Source organism: Peromyscus eremicus, chromosome 7, assembly GCF_949786415.1.
Source record: "Peromyscus eremicus chromosome 7, PerEre_H2_v1, whole genome shotgun sequence".
NCBI lineage: Eukaryota > Metazoa > Chordata > Mammalia > Rodentia > Cricetidae > Peromyscus > Peromyscus eremicus.
In genome coordinates this window covers 61,055,800-61,072,204 of record NC_081422.1, presented here as the reverse complement: position 1 = coordinate 61,072,204, position 16,405 = coordinate 61,055,800, and the positions used below count along the sequence as shown (strand labels likewise).

At 39.0% G+C, this 16,405-nt stretch overlaps 1 protein-coding gene across 7 annotated transcripts in view; it reads right to left on the bottom strand.

Moving 5' to 3' along the window:
• Herc1 (HECT and RLD domain containing E3 ubiquitin protein ligase family member 1) overlaps window positions 1-16,405 on the bottom strand; it is a 160,797-nt gene that overhangs the window by 40,090 nt on the left and 104,302 nt on the right. For 6 of the 7 annotated variants that reach the window (XM_059268149.1, XM_059268155.1, XM_059268152.1 and 3 more), the window contains exons 39-49: window positions 13,940-14,138; window positions 11,107-11,267; window positions 9,806-9,922; window positions 8,795-9,026; window positions 6,298-6,422; window positions 4,867-5,087; window positions 3,697-3,965; window positions 2,901-2,953; window positions 2,087-2,287; window positions 1,051-1,225; window positions 44-314 (exon numbers count right to left, since the gene is read on the bottom strand). In XM_059268149.1, coding sequence (XP_059124132.1) covers window positions 44-314; window positions 1,051-1,225; window positions 2,087-2,287; window positions 2,901-2,953; window positions 3,697-3,965; window positions 4,867-5,087; window positions 6,298-6,422; window positions 8,795-9,026; window positions 9,806-9,922; window positions 11,107-11,267; window positions 13,940-14,138 — 2,024 coding nt within the window. The remainder of the gene's footprint in view (window positions 1-43; window positions 315-1,050; window positions 1,226-2,086; window positions 2,288-2,900; window positions 2,954-3,696; window positions 3,966-4,866; window positions 5,088-6,297; window positions 6,423-8,794; window positions 9,027-9,805; window positions 9,923-11,106; window positions 11,268-13,939; window positions 14,139-16,405) is intronic. The other variant, XM_059268153.1, reaches the window with a different exon arrangement.

Below are 16,405 nucleotides of genomic sequence, written 5' to 3'. Positions count from 1 at the left end.
CTCCCTGGGAAAAACAGGGCAGGGACGCCCAAAGCTGCCTTACCTGTGTACACAGCTGCACCAGCAGCTTGGCAGCACTTGGAGTGTTGGATGCCAGGCAGCCCACTGCTGTGCTCAGGTAGGCCAGGCAAGAAATGGGCTTGCTGGCCTTGCTGTGCCCACCTCGTGAACGTTCTGAGGTACTTGCCATGGCAGAAGGGCTGGTGGAAAGGCCAGCTCTCCCTGCTGCAGCTAAGCACATTAACCGAACCAGCGTACGGATATCTGTTAACCCCAGAGACTCAAGACCGGCAGCCAGGCTACAACTGGAACCACTGCCAGGAAAAGAAAGCACTTCAGATAAACAAAGAAAATAGGTTTCTTAAGGGACAATTTTGCACCCCACATACATATACCATCCTCATCATCAAAAACAATCAAACAAAAGCTATGCCATCATTAGTCACAAAAAGGTCCTTATTTCAAAACATGATATAAAACTGAAGTGGTCATCTAAACTTTTTCTTTATAATGAATATTGTATGCATTGGCATTGAGAGTTATCACTAAACTAGAATATGACATTAGGAATGTTCACAGAGCCTGAACTTTCAGTCTGGAAATCCTCATGTAGCCACCTTCTAGGTCAAGAGACAGAACTCTAGCAGCACATCAGAAGCTTGCTAGGGGCTCCTTGAAGCCACTGTGCCTTAAAGTAACCACTGCCTAAGGTCTATACATTAGATGTCTATTTTTAATCTTTATATAGTATAGTTCTGCAGAAACACTCGTTCACTCTTTAATTTTTACCTAGTATCAACTGGAACAGCTTAGTTTCCAATTTCCAGAAGAGCAACAAAAAAGATAAGCAACTGACTCTAGTACTAAATTGGTATTCTTTCAAGCTAAGAGGAGCCAAGCATCAACTGAATAAATAACAATAACGACTAAGTCTAACCTACGTTCATTCAACAACCTATTTTCAAGTTTTGAAAACTCTCTCCTATCCCCCACCATACTCCTGTGTGAAGTACCTCAGAAGCTAACCTCATCACTGGACACAACACTTACCTGACTGAGAGAAGAGACAGTGCTCGCATGACCATGGTTCTGGCCAGAAGGACTTGAGCTGCAGCGGTCACTCTCTTTAAAGCCACCACCCGGTCGTGAGGGTTTGCGAGGGCTGCTGCCTGCTCTCCTAGTGTTACTCTTCCAGAGGAACTCTTTTCCACAGAGCCATGACAACCTGAAAGCAGGACTGGGTTCAGTTCTCTACAAAGGAAGATAAAGCACCTAGACTACTGAATTCTTCTACTTTGCTTTACATAGGTTCTAGTCTGCAAAGAAATATAGCAAGACAATGTGTTTTGCTCACCTAGATAGAACTAGCAGAAATTCTCTAAGATATTAAATGTAGAGATTTCTGAATTAATTAAAGAAAATTTCCATTAAATACATGTTTGTTTTTCTTCATTCTTTTTATGTGTCACTTCTGATATGAAGAGATATGGGAAAGGTATAGTTTTTTTTAAACTATTTTATTTGTTTTTATTTTATGTGTGTAAGTATTTTGACTTCATGTATGTATGTGCACTGTGTGTGTGCAATGCCCAAGGAATCTAGAAGAAGGCATCAAATCTCCTGGAACTGAAGTTACAGACATTTGTGAGCAGCCATGTGGAAGCTGGGAGCAGAACTCAGGTCATCTTACAAGAGCAGCAAATGCTCTTAACCACGATCCAGCTCTCCAGCCCAAGAAAGATATAAATAAGATACACTTTGAGTACACATAAAGAGCTAAGTCATCAATAGTGACAATTTTAAAATTTTGGTGTGTGTGTAGGGGATGCACCCACATGTGAATTTGGCCAGTCTAGTCAAATCAAAGAGCTCCAATCAGGTGCAGTAAAAGACCCTATTGGTGGAAAACAATAGAAGAAAAAAAAACTCATGTCAAACCTCTGGCCTTTACCCAGTATCCCTCTCCCAACTAATTACTAAAGAGACTTGGTGATGTGAAATGGGTTAAATCATTATTTTTACTATTTACCTAAGAAAAATATTAAAATAGACAACATAATCGATGACAATCAGCCTTTCAGCTCACCAATTTGCATCAGAGTCTCTTCCATACTGTTGGTAGCTGTGACCATTGCTACTGATGCTCCCAGTGGATCACTGTCAGGGAACTGAACTGGTTCTGGCACAATGCGCCGGTCATTTAAACCAAGTGGTCCAGCAAGCAATTCAAATTCTTCTTCACCTGTTAATTTTTCATCTTCATCAATATCTAACATGTCCCAATCTTCTGGAATTTAAATAAATATATGGCATGTGAATATAAACATGGCATAGTTCTGCTAAGAGTAGTTGTTTTAAGATACATCTAAAATGTTAAGTCAAAATCCAAGGCCTACAAAATGAACTATGGCACCATCTCCTGGAGATCTGAGCAAACTGCATTCCTGAGGCATGTGAGACTACTGGAAAAGGAAGTGGAATCAAATCCATGGAGAGCAACAGCAAATGTTGAACTGATCATAGATGGTTCCGTTAATAAACATTCAAACAAATGAGTGCTTCAAAAACACAAACAGCACTCATCTCTATGTTTTTTTCCACAATTAGGATGGAAAAACTTTAAATGTTACATTTTTTTCCTATTCTGGAAAAAAAAAATCAAACTGCAAACAAATTACCACCTATAGTAAAGCTGACATTTGAGCTTGGGTTCTCTCTCCTGTGACTCTCAAGTGTGGAATGTTGTTATCAAGCAACCTCAGATACACTTAGGGAAAGCTCTAGTTAATATGTACACAAACACAAACACACATGATGGTAAAGTTTAGTAGCAGATGTTAAACAAGGACTATACATAAAAATACATGTAAAATAAGGAAGCTCTCAAAACAAACAACTACCTTCATACACACTGTCTTGCTTGCCAATTAGATCTGGAGCTTGTCCCTTGTACCTGCACCAAACATGAAGAACATTGTGTTTTTATATAAAAGTTAGTACCCAAATGCAAATTAAGTCATTAGAATATTGTAAGAGTTCATTAATAAAGCAGCAAAAAGTAAAAGTGTCTTGTGTTATGGAACAAATAAAGTAAAAACTGCTGTATGTACACACATGCTTACAGATCAATGGCTGCTTTACAAAAAAAAAAAAAAAAAAAAAAAACCTGGGGACATTTCTGGTCACCTTCAATAACTCTTTTAATCAAACTGTTCTAGGAAGTGTCAGGTTTAAAAGCTGCAGAACTAGAGGTTATGTATATAAAGTATATGAGTCCTTTTTTTTTAATAGAAGCTCATTTAAACAGAGCAGTATATTTTTACATCAAAAAAAATATCTTAGTTAAGATGTCAGAAATATGCTGGAAAATGTCAATTTGAAATCTTGACCCTATATTTTGGAGGGTTAAGATGAGGACCCTGATCGCAACCTGCCAAGACGCTAATGGTTAACACAGTCCAACGGCCATGAAAGGCCGCTGCTATGCCACTATTCCTGCAGTCCAAGGAGACCAAAACAGCTCCCAGATCTGCTAGGAACGGAATTCCTTGACCTCCATAAGCTCTGCCTCCAATTCAGTCAAAACTAATTCTTTACAATGAAGGGGGGAAAAAACCCAAAAACAGATCCTGTGTCTTAACAGAATGAAATGTTCTCATTCAAGAGGCTGGTATCTACAACACAATTTCAAGGTACCTTTCAGAATTTGTAGTCTTGGTTTTGGTCTTCAGAGCTAAGTACTTCTCCCTGCAGCTGCCACACAGCAGGTAGTATGGATTTCCACTCCCACATTCACCACCAAACCAGCCATCCACATAGGAGCCATTGCTTCTGTACCCTTGGCGGTTTGCACTGCGCCCACAGCCAGGGTGGTTTCTCTTCATGTGCTGATTGAAGCTGACGACGTTGCATTCACACAGTTCACACACCACCACTTCTTCCCTGTCTTCAGACTCACAAACATGCTGCACAAAATGATTTTATAGCAAATTATAGTCAATTTAGCTTTAGAGGTAGAGTATTTGTGATAATAAACTAGCTACTTTTAAATATCCTATAATAGTGCAAAGATATTCATTAATGCTAATTTTCTTTCAATAAGAAATTCAGATCACACAATCTGAAGGTATTCTTCTTTTTATTTGCTTAAGCTATAACATTAAGATTATTCTTATATTCTACTGAAAATAAGAATTCAATAATTTTAAATCTACCTCAAACCATTAAAAACAACAAAACTCTCTAGTGAAAATACTTTTTACCTGGCCATAAAATAAGACCTATTTTCTGAATTTCTAAGATACTCTATTGTGATTAATTTATGTTATTAACCTAATCAAGCAGATAAGAGCCCACATCTATGAGCTTTTTAGTCTCCCTACTATAAAAATGTAATGCTAAACAATGTATACACATAAACCCACATGAACCTTGTCCCTGACTGAAGGGTATTATAAGATGTGGGCAGGTACTGTTCCCCAAATAAGGCCTTACACTGATCAAACAGAATCTATGAAGAAGAAGAGCATGCACGCAGATAGGAATGTGATTAAAGCAACAATGTTAGGTAACTCAACAGTATGTACTAGGGCCTAATGTCAAGTTTTGAAGTTACAATGAAACATTACCACAGTATGGCTCTAGTCATCTAGTCTGGGGAGAGAAGCAATAAATCACACAGAGAAAGCAACGGAGAGACTTTCTTATTAGTTTGTAGGTATCAAAGCAATGCTCAAGCATTAAATCCCAAACCTCAGGATGAGATGTAAGGCTTTTTCAACTCTATGCAAGGCCGCTGTTAGTAAGCTGTATGAACAGGAGGGCAGGGAAATAAGTCAGAGCAGCCCCCGCTGCAGTCACACACACCCAGGTAGGCCAATCCAGTACCTCTGGGATCCACATTCCCAGAATATCATTGTCACTGGTCAGGTCTTGTCCAAACATAGCTTCCATTGCTTCATCATCAAGATCAATTTCCAATTCCTCATCTAAATTAAAGTCATACAACGCCCCTGGGTCTTGCTGCAAAGATATTCCTTCTCTCCGACTTTGATTCCTGTGAGCCTGCACAGAGCGGTATAACCCCGCTCAGAACAAAACAAAAGAAGCATTTTATTTGCATGAATAAATTAATCTTGAATATTTTGCCAGTTCTTAATTGCCACACATGTAGGAGAGAACCTACCTCAGCTACTTCTTTAGATTCCAGGCCATACACCTCACATTACAACTATCACATGCTTCCTCATCTATAAAATATTCTCTCTCTCAGACTACTTAATAATAAGTTTAAATAAGATACTACAGACAAAAAATTTTAAGATGTTATATTGTTATTTATGTTATAAGTATTATTTATTTATGTTATAAATGTCAGCTGTTATTACTCTTGTAGGTTCACTTTTTAAAATTCAGCTTCTCTTCATTTTACGGTAAATGCATAGCTTATATTTCCTTGGCAAGTCTCAAATTTCTTTCTCATGGTTCTCATAAACTACTGAATCATCACTTACGTTTTAATATTTTAATAATTCTTTTTTAAACAATGAATAATGTGGTTTCTAGTTTGGAAAGTATATTTCCTTCTGGCTAGGGATATAGCTTAGTGGTAGAGTATTTGCCTAGCATTCATAAGGCCCTGGGTGTGGTCCCCAGCACTGTGATGGTGATGGTGATGGTGGTGATGATGATGATGATGATGATGATAAAATAATAAAATAGCAATATAGCTCAGTGGTGGAGTATTTATCCAGAATGTGTGAGGCTTAATCACTAGTATCATAAAAAACACAAAACAAAAAGAAAATACATTCCCATGTCCCCAAAACAATTCTAGAATTTAAGAGTGTACTGAGAGAACTTATACTTGCTTATCTGGGGCCATAGTGGTGAGGCTCTAAAGTCCAGAGTACAGCAGAAAAACCAGTGCCTACTTTTGAGTGGCACAGTGCCCCTCCCAGGAACTTTTGACCACTGATGTTAACCATTAAATATGTACCATCACTTCTCAAATTGTAACTGACTAAAGGCAGAGAGAACAGCTACAAAATCTTTCAAAATCTACAAGTGACCACAATAGCCTTCTATCTCTAGAGGCAGCTTAAAGATAAACTTATGAATACACGCTGTGATTGTAGGTGAAATTATATAGTGTACAAAATTATATGCAAAGAGCTGGTCCACTTAGTAGTAGCAATGAGTTCACTTATTCTTTAGTTTGTATCTTCTTTACTGCTGCTTCTATAACAATTTTTAAATGAGATCTTTCACCAAGAGAGGGATGTGGAAAATAATTACCTGCTCTTGCGAGCAATGTGCGAGCTGCTAAGTCAAACTTGTGCCTTCTTGTTACTGTTGATCGGCCTCTAGCTGGTGGTCCACTTCCAGAAGCTGCATTCTCTGCATGATCCAGATTATCAGGGCTACAAAAGCAAGTTTGAAGGGAATGCAATTTTTTTAAAGCTCTCATTAAAAAAAAGCAAAAATACAAGCTTCCTTGTGGCATCACCTTTTTCTCCAAATATCACTGAGAATAAAATAGTTGTGTGTGTGTGTGTGTGTGTGTGTGTGTAGGTGCACATGTATGTGCAGGTACACATGAATGTCTGTGAGAATGTGTGTGGAGGCCAGAGGACAACCTGAGGTTGTTTCTTAGGTACTATCTTTATTTTTCCCCACTGAGACAGGGTCTCTTACTGCCCTGTAACTATCCAAGGAGGCTAGGCTGGCTGACAGGCTAGAGAGTCCTGTGGATCCACTCATTTCTACCTATCTAGATGATGGTGGTTTGGTGGTGGGTGTGGGTGTGGGTGTGGGTGTTTTTTTGTTTTTGTTTTTGTTTTTTTAAGATTTATTTATTATGCATATACTATTCTGCTTGCACGTATGCCTGCAGGCCAGAAGAGGGCACCAGATCTCATTACAGATGGCTGTGAGCTACCATGTGGTTGCTGGGAATTGAACTCAGAACCTCTGGAAGAAGAGCCAGTGCTCTTAACCTCTGAGCCATCTCTCCAGCCCAGGGTGTGGGTGTTTTGAGACAGGGTCTCACTATGTACTCTGCTAGCCTGGAAATCACTATGTAGACGAAGCTGGCCTTGAATTCAGAGATCCACCTCCTTCTGCAGGAATTATAAGCATGTACTACCTACCACAACTGAACATACCTGGGTTTTTTTAAAGGGGTTCTGAGAATCAAACTCAGGTTGCAGGTACTTACCAATTGAGTTAACAACTCTTAAACTGGTTTTTAAGGAATAAATTTTTTAATTAAAATTAAGATATACCATCATAATAGGATATCATAAAATAAAATATCATCATAATATATTTATAATTTTTTTGCTTGTTTGCTTTGTTATTCTCAATGTCTCTGGCTATAAAAACATCCTGTTAGTTTTTTAATACTGACAGTATTAAATGAGGAAATGGACATGATTAGCATAAAGTGTTTTTGGTGGAGCAGAGTTGCTGGGGATTGAACCCAGGGTCTCCTGCACATTAAGCATCTACCACTGAGCTATCCCCTCAGCCTACGACAAAACTTTGAAACATCTTTGGACTTTTGTGAACTCTTTAGTTTTAGGTTTGTCACACACTGCTTCTTGGACATTCATTTCATCTGATTTTTGGATTGTGCCAACAATAAAATGATGCTTAATTCATGTCCAAAATCAAACAGGATCAGAAATGGATATGTGGCTAGTAGGAGAGCTTTGCCTAGAGTGTGAAGCCTGGAGTGTCATTCCAAACCCCACAGCACAAGAGAAAATAACTTCAAACTAAATGCTAAATGACTAAATACTTAACATCTGAAATAACTGAGAATCTGTGTCTAGGGGAAATATACTTCAAATTAAATTATGAAGATATTCATGGAACTTATTAGAAAAAGTTTTCAGTTTACATAAGACATAAGCCTTGATACAGAACCTGATAGTTAAATGATTAAAAAAAAATTAAAAATAATAAAAAATTAAGAAGGGGGTACTGGAGAACTAGCTCAGTGATTAAGAGCAGTGGCTGCTCTTCCAAAGGACACAGGTTCGATTCTCAGAACCCACATTCGCAGCTCATGAATGTCTGTAATTCCAGTTCCAGGGGATCTGCTACCCACTTCTAGCTTCTATAGGCAACAGGCACGAATGTGGTGCACAGACACATATGCAGGCAAAGTATTTATAAACATAAAAAATATAAAAATAAAAAGATATAGTCATAAGAAATATAAAAGGAAAGTGACTGTGAGAGAAATTTTAGAATATGTTATTATATCTCATTATAGGGTATATATATTCCAGAAATCTTTTCACAGCTAAAAAAAAAAAACAAAAAAACATAAAATACTACATAGTAAAAACTACAGGAACTGGGAATATATCTATATATCTCAGTGTTAGAAGATTTGTCTACCATGTATATAACTTTGGATTCAATCCCTAGAACTGAAGAAAACTTTAGAATAAATGAAAATATGAATTCAATTAAAATGAGACAGAAAAGTCTATTTTTATCAAATTCATTAATTAAATCAGTCGGTATTTTGGCAGTGCTAAGAACAGAACTCAGGACCCTGTACATACTATGAAAGCACTCTAGCATTGAAGTACTTTTTAGCCAATTAAATAATTTATAATGTTAAAAAAAAATCCATTAGCTTATAACTAACATGCCAATCTTTTCATATTCTTATTAAATTTATATAGCAATAGAAGCATTTATGAAGGGATGGAAATGGGGCTTTAGAGGACTACTTAGGATACAAGAGACAGAAATAAAAAAACTAGGATTTTACCTTTCACTAAAGCCTTCCTCCATTTCAGCAGCATCAGCTGATGGTATGTCTCCTGGTGACTGCAAATAACAGGGATCATTTGACTTCCCACCACTTCCCAGAACTGTTGTTCCATGTCTGGAGTCTGCTGTGCTGCTTGGCTGGGGCTCCTCTTCATCCTCATGCCCAGGGTGCTCAATCATCCACATAGCAAGAACAGTGATATTCTGGGCATCAGCCTCTCCTCGAGCACCTATACAGGTAGAAGCAATGTCTGATACTGAATATGGATAAAGTAATCAATGACTTACGTTATTAGATTAAGAGTATTTGTTCTGATGATTTTATAATAGATCTGCTATTTAAAATCTTAAGAAGAGGGGCTAGAGAAATGACTCAGCACTTAAGAGTACTTGCTGCTCTTCCAGAGGATCCAAGTTCCATTCCCAATACCCATGTCATGTATCTCACAACCAACTGTACTCCAGGTCCAGGGGATCCAAAACCCTTTTCTGGCCTCAGTAAGCACCTGCATTCACGTATGTACACACACACACTCACACATAAAAATGTCTTTTAAGCCGGGCGGTGGTGGCGCACGCCTTTAATCCCAGCACTCGGGAGGCAGAGCCAGGTGGATCTCTGTGAGTTCGAGGCCAGCCTGGGCTACCAAGTGAGTTCCAGGAAAGGCGCAAAACTACACAGAGAAACCCTGCCTCGAAAAACCAAAAAAAAAAAAAAAAAAAATGTCTTTTAAAAAAATCTTAGCCGGGCGGTGGTGGCGCACGCCTTTAATCCCAGCACTCGGGAGGCAGAGCCAGGCGGATCTCTGTGAGTTTGAGGCCAGCCTGGGCTACCAAGTGAGTTCCAGGAAAGACACAAAGCTACACAGAGAAACCCTGTCTCGAAAAACCAAAAAAAAAAAAAAAAAAAAAAAATCTTAACATTTACGACCTCTTAAAAAAATGCTTCTTTCAAAAATGTTTAAGACTTATCGTATCTACCGATATTGAACTATAAAACGTATCTTACCTGTAGCTTCCATGGCTTTGGCAATCTGTCGGAGAGAGAAGCCCATTTCCAGCAAAGGGACTGCAATTGCTGGGGGAGGAGGAGAGGTGGAAAGTCTGCTGCTTGGGTCTGACAAGGCTGAAGCAAAGGAAAGAGCAAAGTGGGCTTGACTACTACACACCACAAGCAAAGTGTACACATAGTTACATGGGACTTCAATTTCCCAGGATTATTCAAACTCGCCACAATCTTACTATTAAAACATGGTAAACACAACTGGGTATCGAGTTACATGCCAGTAATCCTAGCACTCAAGGGACTGAGGCACAAGGATCATGATTTTGAGGCAAGCCCAATAGAGGGGTTTTGTGTTTTGTCTTTTTTATTGATTGTTTGCTTGTCTGTTTAAAAAATACAAATACAGCTAAATTTCTCATCCCAATATAGGGCTGTTGCACAGATAAGTAAATCTGCTAGTAATAAAAATTAAAATATACAAAACTTTGCAAGAAGAGCACAAAGGAACCTTTCTCTCCTGAACTACTGCAGAATGAACAGTGAAGCAGCTAATTCTATCTCCTCTGAATGTTAACAGGTAAGTCCTACAACTACGGACGGACGGAGTTTGGCGATTAGAAGTGTCATCATTTAATCCAGCTCCCATTCTAGTTTCACTACATATGCTGATAATGTTCTTTATAGCAAAGGATCCAGGATCATCTGTGCATTTTATCTGGTTGTCAAGTTCCTTTGGTCTCCTTAATCTCCTTAGTTTTCCTCTGTTAGTACTGGAGATCAAACTCAGGGCCTTAAACATGCTAGGCAAGCACTCTCCCACTCTGTTTTTACTTTTTACTCTGAGACAAGGCCTCATTGAGTAGTTCAGGCTGATTTTGAACTTGTGATCCTTCTGCCTCAGCGTCCTGAGTTGCTGGTCAACCACTGTGATACATGAAAAATTATGGCCTAGTCATTTTGTATAAAGCCCCTTAGTTTGGATTTCTCTGATGCTTCCTTGTGATATATTCAATTGTGTGGGTTATAGATGAAGTTATGATTAGAAAGACATTTAGTTGAACATTGGTTCATAAGGAAAGAAGAAAGGGCATATGTGATTGATATGCATGTTACTTCTCTCCAAAAAGCCTTAATTCAATCTACAATTCAAAATATAGAAGACACTCAGTTTGAAAGTATAGTTTTCGTTCATTAAATCATTTTTTAATCTTCAATTAAGAAAAAACACAATGATTATATAACAAAGTCCATATAGCTAGAATGCAAAGAGGTTTGGGTACTGCAGTACATGACAGCAAGTTCACCTGTGCGGTTAGCTGGCCTTGTAGACTGGGAATCAGGAGAAGTTAAACTTTGCCTCCTTCCTACTTCATCTGAAGGAGAGGTTGGTAATGATGATATTGGAGGAGTCTGTGCACGACGTGTAGGAAGTACAGTGGTGGTTGGATAACTAGAGAACATTTGCCTTTAAGAAAATAACAATGATTAGAAAAAAAAATCTTACTGGAAAAGAACAGACATGTCAATAAGTCTTCTTACAGAAGAAATTACAACCTGGAAGATAGAACAAGTTAGCTATAATTTAATACAGGGTGATGAAAGAAAGATTCTTCAGTATTAAAAGTATTTATGTCATAAGGTACTCTTAATATTATAATTAATATATTATAATTTTCCCAGAAAAGAGCAGTAACATATTGGGGAGTGGTACAGCAATTACAAAAAGAAATGAACAGTCCTTGCCTTTATGGAGTTTTTCTTCTATTGTAATATCAAGGCGACAAGGGTATTAATACACTACTAAAGAAGAATTTTAAGGACAGAAAACTTGGACTAGAGATGTGGCTCAGATGGTAGAGTATTTGCCTAGCATGCACAAAACCCTGGGTTCAATCTCCAGCCCTGTATAAAAGTTGGTGTGGTAGCATATACTATAATGCCAGCAATCAGGAGGTAGAGACAGGAGTTCAAGGCCATCCTTGGCCTTTTAGGGAGTTCAAAGGTAGCCTAGGATACATAAGACCCCTGTCACAAAAACAAAAACAGAGGAAACTTGATGTTACTTTAAATATAAATCCATTAGTTATAAAATTAACACACTGATCTTAGGTATTAACATATAGAAAGAAAAAGTATCCAGGTACCCAACACAATTGAAAAATAGTGTGTATGTATGATATACTAGAGGAACTTAGCATGTATGACATGGTATGAACAGTGTATGAATGACATGCACAGAAATGATAGGCACTCCCTCCCATATTGATCAAAGAATTAAGTTCAGATCTGTCCTTTTTCTTTTCTGTAGTGCTGGGAATTGACTACAGAGCCACTTGCATATGCTAGGCAAGTGCTCTACCACAAAGCTTTAGTCTCAGCAATCAAACAGGTATCTAGCTTCAGAGGAGCACTGTTTATCCCATCAACCATGGCACACAGAGGGAACAGGAGCTCACTGAGTTTTGTGGCGATAACTGTAGCTCCAATCAAGTCTAAGCCAGTAGAAAAGAAACAAAGACTAAGAAGAAAGAAGATTCTAGGGGTGTACCTTTAAGTTCAATTTCTACTACTAAAGAAAAATAGAGGAACTCATCTGGTGGGCACCTATGGCAATGAAGGGACATGATTCTACCCTTTAACCCTATGCCTACTGTAGTCAGGGCCTGGAAGGAGACAAGAGGTCACAGATTCTTTGTGAACACTTTTAAATTCTGAAATTGCCAGAAGCACTAAAAGCCACAAGAATGTTCCATTAGCATCTCCTAGAATTATGACTCAAATGAGAGAGCTAAAAAACAGGTGATCATCAGTGCTCCTCCACACAAATACACAATGGCAATTTTCAAAATGTGAGCTGACGACCAGTACGTCCGCGCACGTGTGTGTACACACACACACACACACCCAGGAAAATGTCTTGAAAAAGCAAACTATGGGCTCCATACACCTACTAAATCTGACATGGTGGTGATATGATCCCAGAACTTTCAAAGAGCTCCTAAGTGGGAAAACTGTACACACCAAAACTTGAGAATCACTAAGGGCAGAGATGAGGCTCCCCTTCTACTGTCTAGTTCAGTGAGAATAAAGACAATCTACCTGTGAGGCATAGCAGAGAAAACAGGGAAAAGGCTAGTTTGCTTTCCTTGCTTCACTTAAGCCAGTCTGTCCATGAAGGTCTCTCTAAAGCCTCCCTGGTATGTATACAGTTGCAAACTAAGCAAAAAGGAATTGAAATAGTAAGCATTGTATAGCTTTATTACATACAAATGGCCGAAGAAGCACCTCCAAACATGTTCTTTTCACTTGAAAAGAGAATTGTTGATCAGAGAGTAAAAATGAAAGCACAGAGCTACTGAGATGACGACTCAGCAGGTGAATGAGCTTCCCATGAAGGCATGATGAGCTAAATTCAATCCCTGCAACCTATACAAAGGTGGAGAGAACAACTCCCCAAGCTGTCTTCTGACTCCGCATGTGTACTGTGGTATGTGTGCTCTCATGCCACATAAGTGTTAAAATAAATGTTAAAAAAATAAAAAGAATTATGCTCAAAAGAGAAAGAATCCAAGAAGAAAAAGTTGTTTTATGCAGATGATTTTTTTTTCTTTAGACATTACTACTCAAAATTCAAGTATTGGGCTAGAGATATGGCTCAGCAATGGAACATTTGTGTAACATGTAAGGGTCCTGAGTTTGATCCTCAGTAGCAGCATCAACCCTCCTGGCCCCAACACAACCACCCCCCCCTGCCCCCCCAAAAAAAAACCCTAGGAAGAAGCAACTAATTGGCTTTCTGAAGAAAAAAATCTTTAAAAGCCTAGCCAAGCCAAGCATGATGGTGCACACTTATACCCCCTATTCAGAAGCAGGAGTATCACCTGAGCCTGGGAAGACAGACTGACCTTGTCCCTACAAAAATCATTCGACCCAGGCCCACCACTAACGGGCTTTGAGACTTCAGGACAAGTAATAAAACTTCAGAGGGGTGTTTCCACTTTCACTAGGATATGTTTTCACTTGTTCATTCCAGCTCTGGAATACCTGGATTTAACTTGGCACACTCTGTGTAAGAGAAACAATGTGCTTTGAGAAGCAAAAGCATCAGTGTGACAGACATAAAGGCCAACTCTCTACCTGAGAAGACTAAGTGGCATCACTCCTGGAGACTCAGATGCAGGCACCGTTTCTGTGTCAGTGACAGGAGTGGTGGCAGTTGTGGTGTCCTCAAGGGAGCTGCTCATAAAGGAAGTCGTGCTGGACGCTGATGGGCTGGTGGTAACTGGTGTCTGTGCTTGCTGGGCTTGGTCACTTTCTTCAGCTTGTTGATCAATCTCTGTAAACCAAAGGTTAAGAAAATAGTAAGGATTTGTCTTTTTCAAAAGCAATAGTCAAAAATGGAAAACTTTAATTTTAAATGTTCCTAGAGGTAGGTTTGGTCATGTACACCTATAATCCTAGCACTTGGGAGGCTGAAGCAAGAAGATTATCTTGAGTGCAAGGACACATTGGGCTATGTAGCAAGCCAGCCAAGACTACATAGTGAAACCTTGCTTCAAAATAACAAAGTTCCTATACATATTTTCTGAAGGAACGTCAAAAGAAGTTCTTACACACACATACACACACACACACACACACACACACACACACACACGTTCTTCTTTCACTACTATATTCCTTATTCCAGATTCTGTAGGCCCTTGCAATTAGTTCTGATTTTAGAGAATTCTCTTACAAATACATTAAAAGTGGGGGATACGGTGACACATTCCTTTAATCCAAGCACTCAGGGAGCTGAGGCAAGAGGACTGCAAGTCAAAGGCTAGCCTGACCTACTTACCAGACCCTGTCTCAAAAGAGGTGGAGTGATGTCTAAAATTTGAGGTTATCTTAATATATCCAAACACTAAAACTATTTGTCTAGCATTTTGATTTTGATACTTGTTGCTCAGATTCTAACGGATTCTTCAGGGAGGGGGTGAGAAGGAGCAGCATCAAAAGCACAGACACCAGGAGTCAGTTGAAGGCAAACAACAAACTCCTCCATTTAATAACGGGGAAGGCCTTACATACCCTCCTCCCAGCACCTAGTCTGTGTCCCAATCTAGTGGCATTGTGTGGTTGTCCCTATTGGCTGGGCATGATCAGGAACTCTGACAGAGATCAGGAACTCTGACAGCACCTGTTGCTAGGCCCTCAGGCAGACTTCAGGTTGGCTCATAAGAAAGTATGTTATGCGCATGACTTGGCAACTGGTCTGAGCCAATTTCCTGAACCCTATGGGCCTGTCCTACTACAGATACTTATCTCCAGTGTTGGCAAAGGCATATAAATGCAAGAATAAAAACCTTGACAGAAATTTCATGCTGACTATGACTTGAAGGGTATGTGTGTATCAAAAATATATAGCGTATTTATAATTTTCCTTCTCAAGTAAGGGAACCACAAATAAAGTAGCAGTTACTACAAAAACAACTAATTCTAGGGCTGGAGAGATGGCTCAGTGGTTGAGCACTGGCTACTCTTCCAGACAACCTAAGTTCAATTCTCAGCACTCACACGGTAGCTCACAAGCATCTGTAACTCTAGTTCCAGGGGACTCAGTACTGTCTTCTGGCCTCTGCAGACACCAGGCACACAAGTGATGCACAGACACACATGTAGCAAAACACCCATACACATACAATAAGAGAAAAATATTTTTAAAAACATAACTAATTCTTAGGTTTACTAAATGGCCACATCTCTTCATAATCAACTTAGAACATGCCTACTCATACATACCACGGACCTCTCTCTATGTACTATCTAAACTAAACTAAGAACATACCTACTTATACGTACCACGTACCTCTCTCTATATACTACGTAAACTAAACTTAGAACATGCCTACTTGTATGTACCATGTACCTCTCTCTATATACTATCTACACTAAGATGGAACAAGAATGAGAGCAAAGGAAAGGGATGAGAAGCAGAAAGAATAAAGATCTAACACTCTTCATTTTTTCCCTTTCTCTTCTACCTGTCCCTTTAGGTAAGGTCTCATGTAGTTCAGCCAGGCCTCCAAATTGATTTGTTGCCAAGACTGTCCTTGAACTTCTGCTTTCCAAATGCTGGGGTTCCAGGCCTGTGTTGCCTCTCTCAGTAGAGTACAAGCTTCTTGAAGGCAAGGGACACTGTTTTAGGTAGCACTGGGCATTCAACAAGCATCTTCTGAATGGATCTCATTTTTATTTAAAAATTTGTACTATTTCCCAAAGAGAAGATACAGATAAGCAAAGCCAGGGTCTTTTTACACAATACATTGTCTGTGAAATAGCACATACTAAAAACATCTCTGAGAAGTTTTAAGAATATATTTCAAATCAGATCAGTAAGTAATTGGATACCTTTTGAAAAGTGAATTAAATGTCAGCTGTTTTTGTCTGTTTCTTTTTGGTTTTTTTGAAGACAAGGTCTCACTATATAGCCTTAGCAGTCTTTGGAATTCACTATGTAGACCAGGCTGACCTTGAAACCAAAGAGATCTCTCTGCCTCTATCTCTTGAGTGCTGGGATTAAAAGTGTGCACCACTAGATCTGGTAATTTCAGCTTT